This window comes from Protopterus annectens, chromosome 1.part1 (assembly GCF_019279795.1).
Source record: "Protopterus annectens isolate FY-2018-M chromosome 1.part1, PAN1.0, whole genome shotgun sequence".
NCBI classification, from domain to species: Eukaryota; Metazoa; Chordata; order Ceratodontiformes; family Protopteridae; genus Protopterus; species Protopterus annectens.
The window spans coordinates 1,947,483,344-1,947,496,093 of NC_056726.1; the positions used below are offsets into that span (position 1 = coordinate 1,947,483,344).

General features: G+C 40.3%; 1 protein-coding gene across 1 annotated transcript in view; it reads right to left on the reverse strand.

The window, feature by feature from the left end:
* LOC122816779 (solute carrier family 4 member 1 adaptor protein) overlaps nucleotides 1–12,750 on the reverse strand; it is a 937,474-nt gene that overhangs the window by 153,596 nt on the left and 771,128 nt on the right. The window contains exons 11-13 of the mRNA XM_044089801.1: nucleotides 3,988–4,090; nucleotides 3,041–3,537; nucleotides 2,208–2,583 (exon numbers count right to left, since the gene is read on the reverse strand). Of these exons, the coding sequence (XP_043945736.1) occupies nucleotides 2,208–2,583; nucleotides 3,041–3,537; nucleotides 3,988–4,090 (976 nt within the window). The remainder of the gene's footprint in view (nucleotides 1–2,207; nucleotides 2,584–3,040; nucleotides 3,538–3,987; nucleotides 4,091–12,750) is intronic.

A 12,750-nucleotide genomic window follows, 5' to 3' on the forward strand; every position in this document is an offset into this window, starting at 1 on the left:
TATACACACACACACACACACACACACATATATATATATATATATATGCATACATATACATATCTATACATAGGCTCATAGGTAGGTACTAGGCTATTGGCCCTAGGGCCTATATAAGCGTAGCCAAAAAGGTACCCTGGTTTTCGCCATCCAAGAAAATTATTTTCCTATGCCACTGTTGAGCAGAGCCACAGAAGTGATCCACGGGGTGAATTTCCTATTTATACTGTGAATGACCCGCAGGTATGGCTAGTGCAACGGCCCAAAACTCCTAAATTACATAGACCAAAAAAGAGCCAGCACACAACGGTGTGAAAAAATTGTATTTTAACTAGAACATACTGTATTTAAAAATACACAAATGTACCATATTCACCAAATAAATCAGACCGGTTTCGGCAATGCTGCCTTCCTCAGTGAACAAAAACAGTATAACAAAATCTCCCTCCAACACAACTACATATATCTATAAAACTAAATACCAATTAACACTTATACAATTATTGGAGTGATCAGGGTTTCAGAAGTATTCATTCAAACAGGTGGAAATAATCCACTGAGCTTGACTATCCACTTCTTTTCTTTCAAATTAAGTATCTCATGCAATCCTGCCTTGTCCTGTGTTTTGTATGTAATACAGTCGATGATTGTAAATCTAAATATCCCAGTTTTATGTTTACAAATATGTTTACACAGTGCACTACATTGTTTGCAGTTCTTAAAGTCACTCATGTGTTCACTTATCCGTAATCTAAGTGGCCTGGATGTTTGTCCAACATAAAATGCTGGGCATGTACAACTTGCCAAATATATCACCCAATTGGTACTGCAAGTAGCAAAAAAGTGATGTCAAACACTTGAGGTGTACTTTGGCTAGTAAAACAGCAAGTTTTATAGACCTTTGAATAATTGTAACAATGACCACAAGGATTGCAACCCATCAATTTCTCCCCAGTCATGGTTCTCTGGCTAAAAAACCTATCCGATTCTGACACCTTTTGTAATGGTTAAACAAAGAACTTAGAGAGCGACCCTTACAAAAGGAATATATACACTTATCTCCTACACATTTCATAAGTGAGCCCTCCCCTTGAAGTATATCCCAATGCTTAGAGATGACATTCATGAACGAATGTGTATTTTTACCATACGTAGTAATTAGCCTCACTTGATTGCTCCTAACAGGCTGGTCACCCTTCTAGACTAGCAAATCAGATCTGTCCTGCTGAGAAGTAAACTGGCTAGCTCTACGGATGTCACCAGCCCCGTATCCCGGATTCCTGAATCTTTTGGAAAGATCCCACTTATATTGATTGTAAATAGAGGAGTCTAAATAAATTCTTCTAATACTGAGAAATTGAGAGTTGGGGATGTTCCTGATGAAATGTTGGGGGTGGAAGCTGGAAGCATGTAACAAGGTATTATATTGCGGAAATCTGCGAAAGACTTCAGTCTCCAAGGTGTCATCGGGGGTACGTTTAACCAAGACATCCAAAAAAGTGATCTAATTTTTGTGCCAGGTTAAATTAAATTGGATCCCCCACTTGTTTTGGTTCAAATATTCAACAAACTCTGCCAAATAAGAAGCATCCGCTCTCCACACCATCCAACAGTCATCAAGATATCGCCTCCAAATATCAATTTCTACCAAACAAATATCATGACTATCATCATAAATCAGTTGCTCCTCTATGTAAGCCATGAACAGGTTGGCACATATGGGGGAAAATGATGCCCCCATAGCCGTGCCCTGTACCTGCCCATACACATTGTTTTTGAAAATAGAACACATTCTTAGTTAAAACATGCTCGGCCAAACAGACCAAAAGAGTGTTAAAACCTGGTCTATAAAATTCAGCCTGATCCAACCAGTACTGAAGAGAAGCCAACAATGCCCAATGGGGGATTTTGGTATAGAGGGAGGCGACATCAAGACTACACAATAACCAGTGGGGTTCAAGTTGCCTATCTGATATTATGCCCAAAAAATGGGTTGTCTTGTATCCGAGCCCGTATGCATGATAACAACAGTTTTAAATAATACGTAAGAAATTCAGAAATGGGTTCTGTAAGTAAGCCTCGCCCCAAAACAATAGGTCTGCCTGGGGGGTTATTGAGATTTTTTTGAATTTTGGGAAGGCGGTTTAAGTATTGTTGTTTGGGATGGTAAACCTTCAGATGATAGGCAGTTTCCCTAGAAATAATACCTTCTTCAACCAAGTCCAAAAAGGCATCAATCTCAACCTTAAACTTGGCTGTGGGATCTACAGGCATTATCTTATAATAATTTTGATCCACAATTTGACTCTGTGCCTCATCATTATATTGTGTCCAATCTTGGACCACTATAGCTCCTCCCTTGTCCGCAGATGAAATAACAATATCTTTGTTTGATCTAAGCTCATCTATGCAAATTCTTTCAGCCCGAGTAACATTATCCCTACTTAAGTAATCCTTACCTAAATTTCGATATAAATCGGTGAGCACACTGCCCTGGAAAAGTGAAACCACCGGAGACATGGGTGGCTTAAACGTGGAATCCCAAAATCTAAAAGGTCTATTATCAGCCTGATTTTGTTCGCCCTAAAAAAAATAAGCGTAAATTTAAATTGCAAATGAAATCTACCACATCCTGTGCAAATTGATGTTCAGGCACAAAAAAACTAGGAACAAAGCTAAGATCTTTATTAAGTGTTTTTATATGCATGTCCGACAATTCCAAAGAGGAGATATTAAAAATATTACATGATGTTACACCTGAGCCATCACCCTCAACATTCCTTCTAAGTCGGGAGGGACCTTTATGCTTCCTCCCCCCTCTTCTTGACCTAGGCCTTAAGGGTGGGCCAATTATCTCCCAGATTGTTTCTCTTCGACCTCGGTGACCTATCCATGTGGGCCTCCTCCCCCTCAGTATTGGATGAGGTATCCTCACCTGATGTAATATTCTCCCTATTTCTTTTCTTTAAAATAGATTTGGATCTTTTGGGCCTAAAATTCCCTGATCTCTGATTGAGAGTAGCAAATTTAACATTCTTACGTATGTCAAAGGGTCCCCCCTATCAAAATCATCAACATCTCTCTGAAATTTCTTTTTCTCTTTCAAGATGTTTTCCAACTCTAACAAATCCTTACTTAGTTGGTTCAGACTAACATTATAACATGGAAGAGTCTGAAATTCCTGTACCCCTTTGCTCAATTCATCCAGAACAGAAACCTGTTGTTGTATAGTTCTCTCATAATATTCAACTAATGCATTAACAAAACCCACTGAAGCGTGCTGTTGCATTGCAAGCCAGTCATCTAATAGTAACTGACTGATCTGAGGAACAAGTGGCTGAATCTTTACCCTCAACCGGCATGGGGATATCTGTTTCTGTTGATATGCCTTGAAAAAGCGCAAGTTCCACACACTGTTTCCCAAACTCTTCATCTCCTTGTTAAGTTTAGAGAAGGCCAACTTATGCTGATTAACCAAATCGTCAGCACGCCAACCTAGTTCACCCATCACTGAGTGTGAGCCCAAACCAGAGACACCTAAATCATCAGTATCAGAGGACAATCCTCTTATAATAGATGCTAGGTCCATGGTTCATCAATCCAACCTGAGCAAAAATGGGGACCAAATCCAATTCCAATTCAATAATGGGAAAAACGCAAAATGTTTAATCATAAAATGTCATACTTGAATGTGTACCCCACTAGAACATATACTTGCTTAAGAGATCCCAACAGAAAAAAACAAATTATTCCATAAAATAGGAGCCAGATAATCTTAACTCCAGTGGTGGTACTATGTATATATAGACTCAATCATCAATCCTTGAGCGCCATGCTATGTACCCACAAAAATTCAAACATATAGCTGCTAGACTATATTCCAAAATAAATAGTCGAGTAACCCTCTCCACCGAAATGTAGGCACTATAATTAGCCCTGGTGCACACACTGTCTTGTCTATTGCCCGAAAGGCTTATTATTACATACCACCAAAAATTCCTGTTACATCGGTATCAATCCCGATAGCAATGAATATATCAATCCCAATATCAAAATTGCTGTCTGGTGGGCAACACATAAAAGTAACAACCTACATAGAAAAAGAAAAGGAAAAAAATCCCTCTATTTTGCTCAAGCTCAACTCAAGACCAAACCCCAACACAAAACATGAGAGCTAAATATACTAGATTCAGAAAAATAAATCAGACAACAGTTCTATCCTGTACACTGTATTGCCAAGTTATATTATTATACAGTTTCTATACAACAGTTTAGGTCATGTCAGCACATAAAGATCAATAATAATACATATTGAGTCACAATGCTATATATAACCCCCATGTAAGACCATTGCCAAGCCAAATATGACTGTTCAGTTCATAATCACTTGGCAAACTTCGTTCCCTACACCAACATGGTAATTATAAACTATACAGAATGAACAAAATGGTCATAAATTGACTGTTGGAAAAAATATATTGAGTTCATCAAAACAAAGTTCAAATCGGTCAAATGTCCAATGACAAAATGATATATTGTCCAAAAAATCAAATGTTCAGATGTTTCCGACCTGTACACTTAGTTGCTTCATTAAAAATCATGCAGAGCCCATTCAAAAATCATCAATATCCAAACATAGTAGCAGGTTGAGCTACTATGTTTGCCAGATGATATAATCATGTCCCAATGTTCATTACAACCATTCTAGCTCAGGCGTCCTCTTATATTTATAAAAGTGAAAAGATGAACCACAGACATACATGCATAGTTACCAAGACGCCTCTCCCTCATCAGTGTATTGGATCGGGGGGGTGGTTCCGAAACATTTTTGCTGTCAGTTCTCATTTGGAGAACAAGAATATATTTTCTCTGCGATCTTTGTAGTGTGGAATGTGTCACTTTTTGTTAGTGTGGATGATTCTGATGAAGCTATTTGGAACGTCAAGGTTTTGCCGTTAATGTTATACAGCCGACACAGTGGGTTTGGACAGCCTGAAGGAAATATTTTTACTTCTTCTCAGTCTTATTGGTTTTTGGACTCTTCTTTGGACTTTTGTTCGGTGCCAGATATGGGACATATTTTGGTAACTATGCATGTATGTCTGTGGTTCAGGATTTTCTAACCACTTTGGCAATGTGATTAACAAAGGAGAGATTACTATCTACTTGGGTCCCCAGATCCCTTATTACGTCTTCCGGATTTGGGGGGCTACCATCTATGTGGTAGTTTGTGGGTACTTTTGTTTTTTTCCTAAGGAGATGACGATGCACTTTTTGGCATTTAGCTTGAGGCCATGGTTTTGACACCAGGTATCTGTCTCAGTGAGACCCTTTTGGAGGATGTCTGTGTCAGCCAGAGAGTCACTTACAGCCCCTAGTTTGCAGTCGTCTGCGAACTTGGTCAGCCATAGACCTCCTGTGCTTGCCTGTACCTCTGAGAAGTATATGCTGAACAGAAGGGGTCCTAGGACTGAGCCCTGGGGAACGCCACTTGTAATCGATTTAGAGTTAAAACTAGCTCCCGCAACTCTTACCATGTGGGTTCTGTCCTGAGCCAGCTGGCAACCCATCTCGTGATGTTGGGGTTTATGTTCAGGCTGGTGAGCTTGTCTATAATACCAGAATGGGGAATGGTGTTGAAGGCCTTTGTGAGGTCTAGGAAGGCTGTGTGGACCACCTTTCCCTCGTCTATAGACTTGGTAACTGTCTCAAAGAAGTCCACCAGGCTTAGGAGGCATGATCTGCCCTTAACAAAGCTGAACTGGGTAGGGTCCAGTGTTTGGAGGTTCCCAATGTCTATGTTAATGAGATCCATGATGATGCGCTCCATAGCCTTGCAGACCAAGATAGTCAGGCTTATAAGGCGATAGTTCCTGGTGTCTGTTGTGGCTCCACCTTTGTGGAGCAGAATAACCATTGTTGTGCGCCAATCTATGGGCACGTAGCCTGTGGAGAGGTTGAGCTTGAACAGTGTGTTTAAGTGAGGGGTTAGTTCATCTTTGAACTCATGTAGGACACAGCCTGGGACACCGTCTGGTCCCACTGATGCTGTGTTTTTGGATTCGGAGAGGGCTGTTTTAACCTAAGTGTCTGTGATTTCAAGGGCACTACATTCTTCTGGTATGGTTATGGGCCCTTTTGGGGGTGAAATTTGCACTGAACCTGTCTGGCAGGATGTTGGCAATATTGGTCGGTTCAGTGTATTTTGTGCCATTCTGCACTAACTCCACGCAGATCTGAGAATTGCCACTTAGACTCTTGACATAGCTAAAGAATGCCTTATGGTTATCTTTGGAGTCCTTGGCAATTTTTATTTCGAAACTAGCCTTGGATGATTTTATGAGGGATTGTAGTTTCTTGCTAATACTGATCAGGGATGTCTTACCTTCTTGGGATTTTACTTTTTTCTGTACTAGTTTCCTCCTTCTATTGTATAGCTTATTTATGGCAGGGGTCCATCAGACTGGTTTCCTTTTCTTGGAGGAGTGAGTCTTGGCTTTGCTTGGGATAGCATGATCCATGCATTCTTGCAGGTGCCCGTAAAGTGCATTACTAAAGGATTTTGCAGCTTTGGCAGTGTTATCCTTTAGCATGGGGGACTTTGAAACTTTCCACCTCGGTCTTAAGTAACGTGAAATTTGCTTTTGAAAAGTTTTTCACGGTGGTTTCTTTGAACGGGGGTGGGGGCAGAATGTGGATATCCAAAGTGATTAGTTTATTGTCAGATCTAACCAGTGAGGGGTTGACCTCTGGTGTGGAACACCGGTCGCCCATGTTGGCGATGACCAGGTCCAACATGTTGTCAACTCTGGTGGGGGTGCTGACCAGTTGATCCAGGGAGTTTATAAATTCCAGGAAATGTTGAGAAAGGGAGTTATTACTTGAGTAGTTGTCCCAGTTAATGTTTGGGCAATTGAAATCACCCAGGTTTCTGTTACTGCACATATATCTATTTTCTCCATACTGAGGACTGACTGGAGTGCATGCATTTTGAGGTTTCGACTTCTGGCAATGAGCAGCATTACCTTTGTTACTTGTGCTACTTACGGCGGTGGGTTTATCTTTTGAGCCTTGCCTAAAAAAGGCACTATGGGGGTGACAAGAGCCTTGGCCAGTTTTCGAACACCTAAGGGTGACAAGTGCAAGCCGTCTCTAGCGAAGCAGCGTGGCTTGTCCAGCATCTCAACCCAGGCTGACAGACACTGGATCCCCTTTGAATCACACCAGAAGTTTAGCCAATTGTTGAAATTGATAATTATGTCTTTATACCGTGGTATCATTCTTGGTGAGAGCAAGATACTACTCAAGGTCAGGGTCACACCAGCCAGGGCTACGTGATCAGGGAGCTCTTCCATGTCTCTATTCATGTAGTCCAGGGAGGTACGGCTCAGGTCATTCACACCAACATGGACAATGACAGAGTCGTATTGTACTTGTTCTGGAGTGACCTGAGTGCTTGTGTTATGTGGCGGATCCTGGCACCTGACAGGCAGCTAACAGTAACCTTCTCCTTGTTCAGCCTAGTGAGTGGGACATCAGTGTGCCTGACTATAGAGTCACCTATTACTAGTGTGTTGGGTATGTTATTTTGCCTGAAGGACTGCGACTATGTGGCACACTGGTTTTGTGAAGTATATGTTTCATGGTTTGTGTTTCGGGGTGGAGGTTGCTTGGGTGTCTGCTTTGGAGGTCTCTGTTGCTTTTGCAGATTTCTATTTAGAGCCTCAGAGTATGTTTTTGTGTATTTATATGTGTTTTTTGCCAGTGCTGGTTTCATAGGTCTATGTGAGACTGGTGGTGTGATGCAAGCAGTTCCCTTCTCCTCTTGACTGTCTGGCCAAACCTGGGAGGTTGGCATAATGGTAAATGTGTTTACCTTAAAAACACAAGGTGCAGGGTTTGATTCTCGCATGTGGTAATTGGCTAAGCTTAAAAAAAAACCTACACTAAGGCACTGTACGAGCGCATCCACTCATGCATGAATTGTGCCATCCCAAATAGAACCAAGATGCTCTCCTCCAAAAAAATTAAGCCAATCTGGTGGTCCCCTGCCGTAAACAAACTTTACAACAAAAGGAAGAAAATGTTGCAGAAAAGAGGAAAGTCCCAGAATGCAAAAAAACTCCCTTACCAGCCTCAGTAAGACGCTGAGATCCCTCATAAAATCCTCCAAAGCTAGTTATGAAAATAAAATTGCCAAAGATTCCAAAGACAACCACAAGGCATTCTATAACTATGTCAAGAATCTAAATGGCAATGCTCAGATCTGCTCTGAGCTACAACAGAATGGCATTAAATATACTAATCCCAAGGATATTGCCAATATCCTGGCAGATTGATTCAGTGCCAACTTCACCCCCCTCTCACCCCCTAAATGGCCCATCTCAATACCGTAAGATTGCCAAATTACGGTAATAATGGGCACACAGGTAAAAATGCACTCTCCCAAGCTAAGAATATAGCATCCATGGGACCAGATGACATCCCGGGCTGTGTACTACATGAACTAAAAAATGAACTGGCACCTCACCTAAGTCTCATGTTTAATCATAGCCTCACCTCAGGCTTTGTGCCCAATGAGTGGCGCACAGCTACAGTAATCCCACTCCACAAGGGGGGATCTACCTTGGATCCCAGGAACTACCGCCCCATCAGTCTGATGAGCCTGATCTGCAAGGCCATGGAATGTGTTATCATGGAACTTATAAACAAAGACATTGGCAACCTTCAAACACTGGACCCCACCCAGTTTGGGTTCGTGAAGGGACGATTTTGACTCCTGACTGACTTCTTCGAATCAGTCTCCAGAGCCATGGACGAGGGTAAGGCGGTCCACACAGCCTATCTGGACCTCGCCAAGACCTCTGACACCATCCCCCACTCTGGAATCGTAGGTAAACTTACTAAGCTGGGCATTAATCCCTACGTCATTCGATGGGTTGCCAACTGGCTTACTGACAGAACCCACACTATAAAAGTAGCGGACTCCAAATCCAGCTCCAGACAAGTGACAAGTGGAGTAACTCAGGGTTCAGTCCTAGAACCACTCTTGTTTGGCATCTACTTCTCTGAAGTACAGGCCAGTACTAAGGGACTCTGGCTAACAGAGTTCGCAGATGACTGCAAACTGGGAGCCATTATTGAATCTCCAAATGATGCGGATACTCTACAAAAGGGCCTTACAGAAACAGATGCTTGATTATAGAGCCATGGGCTCAAGCTCAATGCCAATAAATGCACAGCTATCCCCTTTGGGAAAAAACATGTACCCGTGAATTACCACATAGGTGGCAGTACACTAAACACAGAAAGTGTGACAAGAGACTTAGGGACACAGGTGGACAGTGGTCTCAACTTCGATAACCACATCGCCACAACAGTCAGGAAATCCTTCTATGTGGCACACACCTCATCACTAAGGCCTTTTCATCCTGAAAAAAAGGAGGTCATTTTCCCATAAGCGGACTGGAGTTCTGCTGTGGCGACCCCTAACCAGGAAAAGCCGAAAGACAAACATCATCAACATATTATTCTCTTGTGCCCAAATGGTTAATTTATTCAAATTATTTTGCAGACATGCCTTATCTGTAACACTTGTAATCAGTTTCCCCAATTTCAGGTCGTCAGCATACAGACTGTAGAACACCTCAGATGAAAATGTAAAGTCTGAAAGATACAATCTAAACAAGTAAGGGCCTAGGACAGAGCCCTGTGGGACACCTGGACTGTAACCAAGGATTTTCACCTGTCCAGTTGGTGCGTGATACTTGCCATGTCCTATTTGTAAGCCATGCAGCTATCCATCTTATCAACAGTACATCAATACCTAGTTGTACTAATTTATTGATCAGTGTTTTGTGTATGACCCTGTCAAATGCTGAAGTTAAATCTATATAAATCACATCACAGCACAATTCTTCATTCACACCTGTTGTTATATTGTTATAGAACATCATGTTACAGGTGGTAATAGATCTATTTTCAACATATGCATGCTGATGTATGGTTTCAAGTCCCAACCTATCCAGTTCTGACAATAACTTATCCAGTATTACCTTCTCCATTATTTTTCCACAACATGAAAGTAGACTTAAGGGTCCATATGATTCTGGGTTTGCCCTACTCCACTTTCCCTTAAAGACAGGTTTAATAAGTGCACGTCTCCAATCTTGAATCTCCTCATATTTATATGACCTAGTGAATAATAGATATAATGGTAGTTTAAGTTCTTGATTAAGTGTTCTCAGGTCATTGTTATTTATTCTGTCTCCTCCTTGCGCTTTTGTTTGGATCCAGTTTGCAGTTCTTTTTCAATATAATCTAATCTGACTCCAGTATCTGGGGTTACCTGGATGTCGCTAGGACAACTTATCACCCCTTTTGTGGGCCCAAACTGTTTTGCATAAGATTTTGTAAATATATCTACAATCTGCTGTGTCTGAGAATAAATTTTAGAATCTGCACACAGTATCAATTTGTGCATCTTTACTCCTTCCACATCTTGTGTATCTATAAAAACGTTTCCTATTACGCTCAATATCTTTATATACATTTTCTTGATCTTGTCTAACACCATGCTTAATCTTTCACTTTTCAAAGTTGTAATTTGACTTCTCTTCCATCTCTTATATTTTTTGTCTCTCACCTTAATCAGGTATCTTGCTCTTATGGAAATACACCCCCCCCCCCCGATGTTGCGTCCTAGATCCTGATGTTAAGCATTTTTTTTACTTTTTGCACTCAGTTTCTCTTTCAAAACTTTCCACATTCCATCTGCAGTTTTTTCACTGAACCCCTCACTCCTAGTTTTATACAGTAACTGTTTTGCTTCCCTATAATCTATACGTAACCTTTTGTGCATTGGCTTAGATTCCAGTTTGGCAGAATTATCTAGCAACAAATTAACCTTAATACTGCACATCAATGGTGGTAACACTTGACTTGAAGTTACAGTAATTTATTTGGAAACAAAAAAATATCTAGTGTATTCCGTCCCCTTGTAAGTTTTTTTTACAATCTGAAGCAGTTGTTATTCCTGAATATACTCTGTGAATAATTTATTTATTAACGTTGTTGAATCAATATTATTCCAGTCTGTTTCTGGTAAATTTAAGTCCCCAGCTAATAATTTTCTTCTCTCCAGTGTTTCATGTAAGAAATGTATGAATTCCTCTAGGTCATCTGCACTTGACTTTGGTGGTCTATACACTTCAACAACTGTTACATGTTCCAGGGTTGTCTTTATTGTCACAGTTATACAGTATATAGTTTTGGTGTTATCACTGAACATGTAATAATCACAGGTCTCATAGCTATCTTTAATCTCTATCATAACATCTCCGCATTTAAACCCTGTCAGAATCGGTTTCCAGTCATTGTTCTTTAACCATGTTTCACAAACAACAACATCAATCTTGAAGGAACGTAGCAATTTTTCAAATAAAAAAAGTTATTAATGCTCCTAGCATTAACAAGCATCAGAGATGCATCAAATGTTGCTATCTGTAAACGGTTACATTTTTGACATGGCAAAAATCCTGGCTAGTGTTTGTCAAATATTGCAAAACATCTGCTGCAAAAATTCTCTTCCCTGATCTAGACAAATGCACACCATCCTGTCTGAACACGTGTGCCCAAAATAAGGCTTGGATGCTCTACACATTTCCATTTTTTAAAACAGAACATTTTTCCATGTAGGTGTTTATCCAAAAAATCTTTTCATTCACAGTGACCTGACTATCCTTTCTATAGGTGATTTGTGAAAAATATGTCCTAACACCAGTACAATCTATACTATCTAGGAGGGCTGTCAGTTCCCGACTAACAGTCAGAGAATCTTTGTTGGTGACATCACTTGTACCAACATAAATAAAAACAGATCCATACTTCCTTACATTAAGGCATTCTGAGGCTTGTTTCACATCTTCTATTTTTGCTCCTGGCAAGTATAACACTACTCGATGTTCATTATCATCTCTGAAAATATAAGTATCAGTTCCTCTAATAACTGAATCTCCAATTATAAGAATATCTTTGCTGTCCATCTCTGAAGAATCTTCAGCTACTAATACAGTCATTTCTGGTCTATCAATTGTTACGAAGGATAGATCTTCATCACTATTAGTCTTATTAATTCCACTGTTTTCATTGCGTATTAAATTCTCATCCACCTGGCATTGTAAATCAACAGCTTGAGCCATGTAGTCAACATCTGTCTTTCGTTTCTTTTTTCTTACAGTAATGTTCTTCAATCCTTCCACATTCAGTTTTGATTTCTTCCTTTTCACCTTCTCCTTTGCCTCGTTTTTCTACATTTTCCATTGGAAAGGTGATGCCTTTTTCTGTAGACCGAGGGTTTTCGGATAGATATGTTCCTTCCCTTTCACCAGTGTGTTACATAACAAAGCAGAACCCTTTTTACTATGTATTCTCTTTCCTTTACAGTCATTAGTCAGTTTCTTTTTCTTCCTTATTTGTTGAGAACGTCTTCCTTTCTAACTTTTTTGTTTCCTTCTAAACAAACTGGATCCTCAGATTGCTGAGGACTTGCATCCACAATTCCATAGTTCTCAGGGGCATCATCATGTTTCATAGGGGTTGGATGTTCTTTGCAGAAAATAGATGCATCATTTCCTAAGTCTGTTCTAGTTGTTCTATGCCTAACATTATTTAGCTCATCAGTCCAATAATTAATATTTATTTATTATTTATTTTCTTTACATTTGTTTAGTGGGAAATTCCGACTGGGCA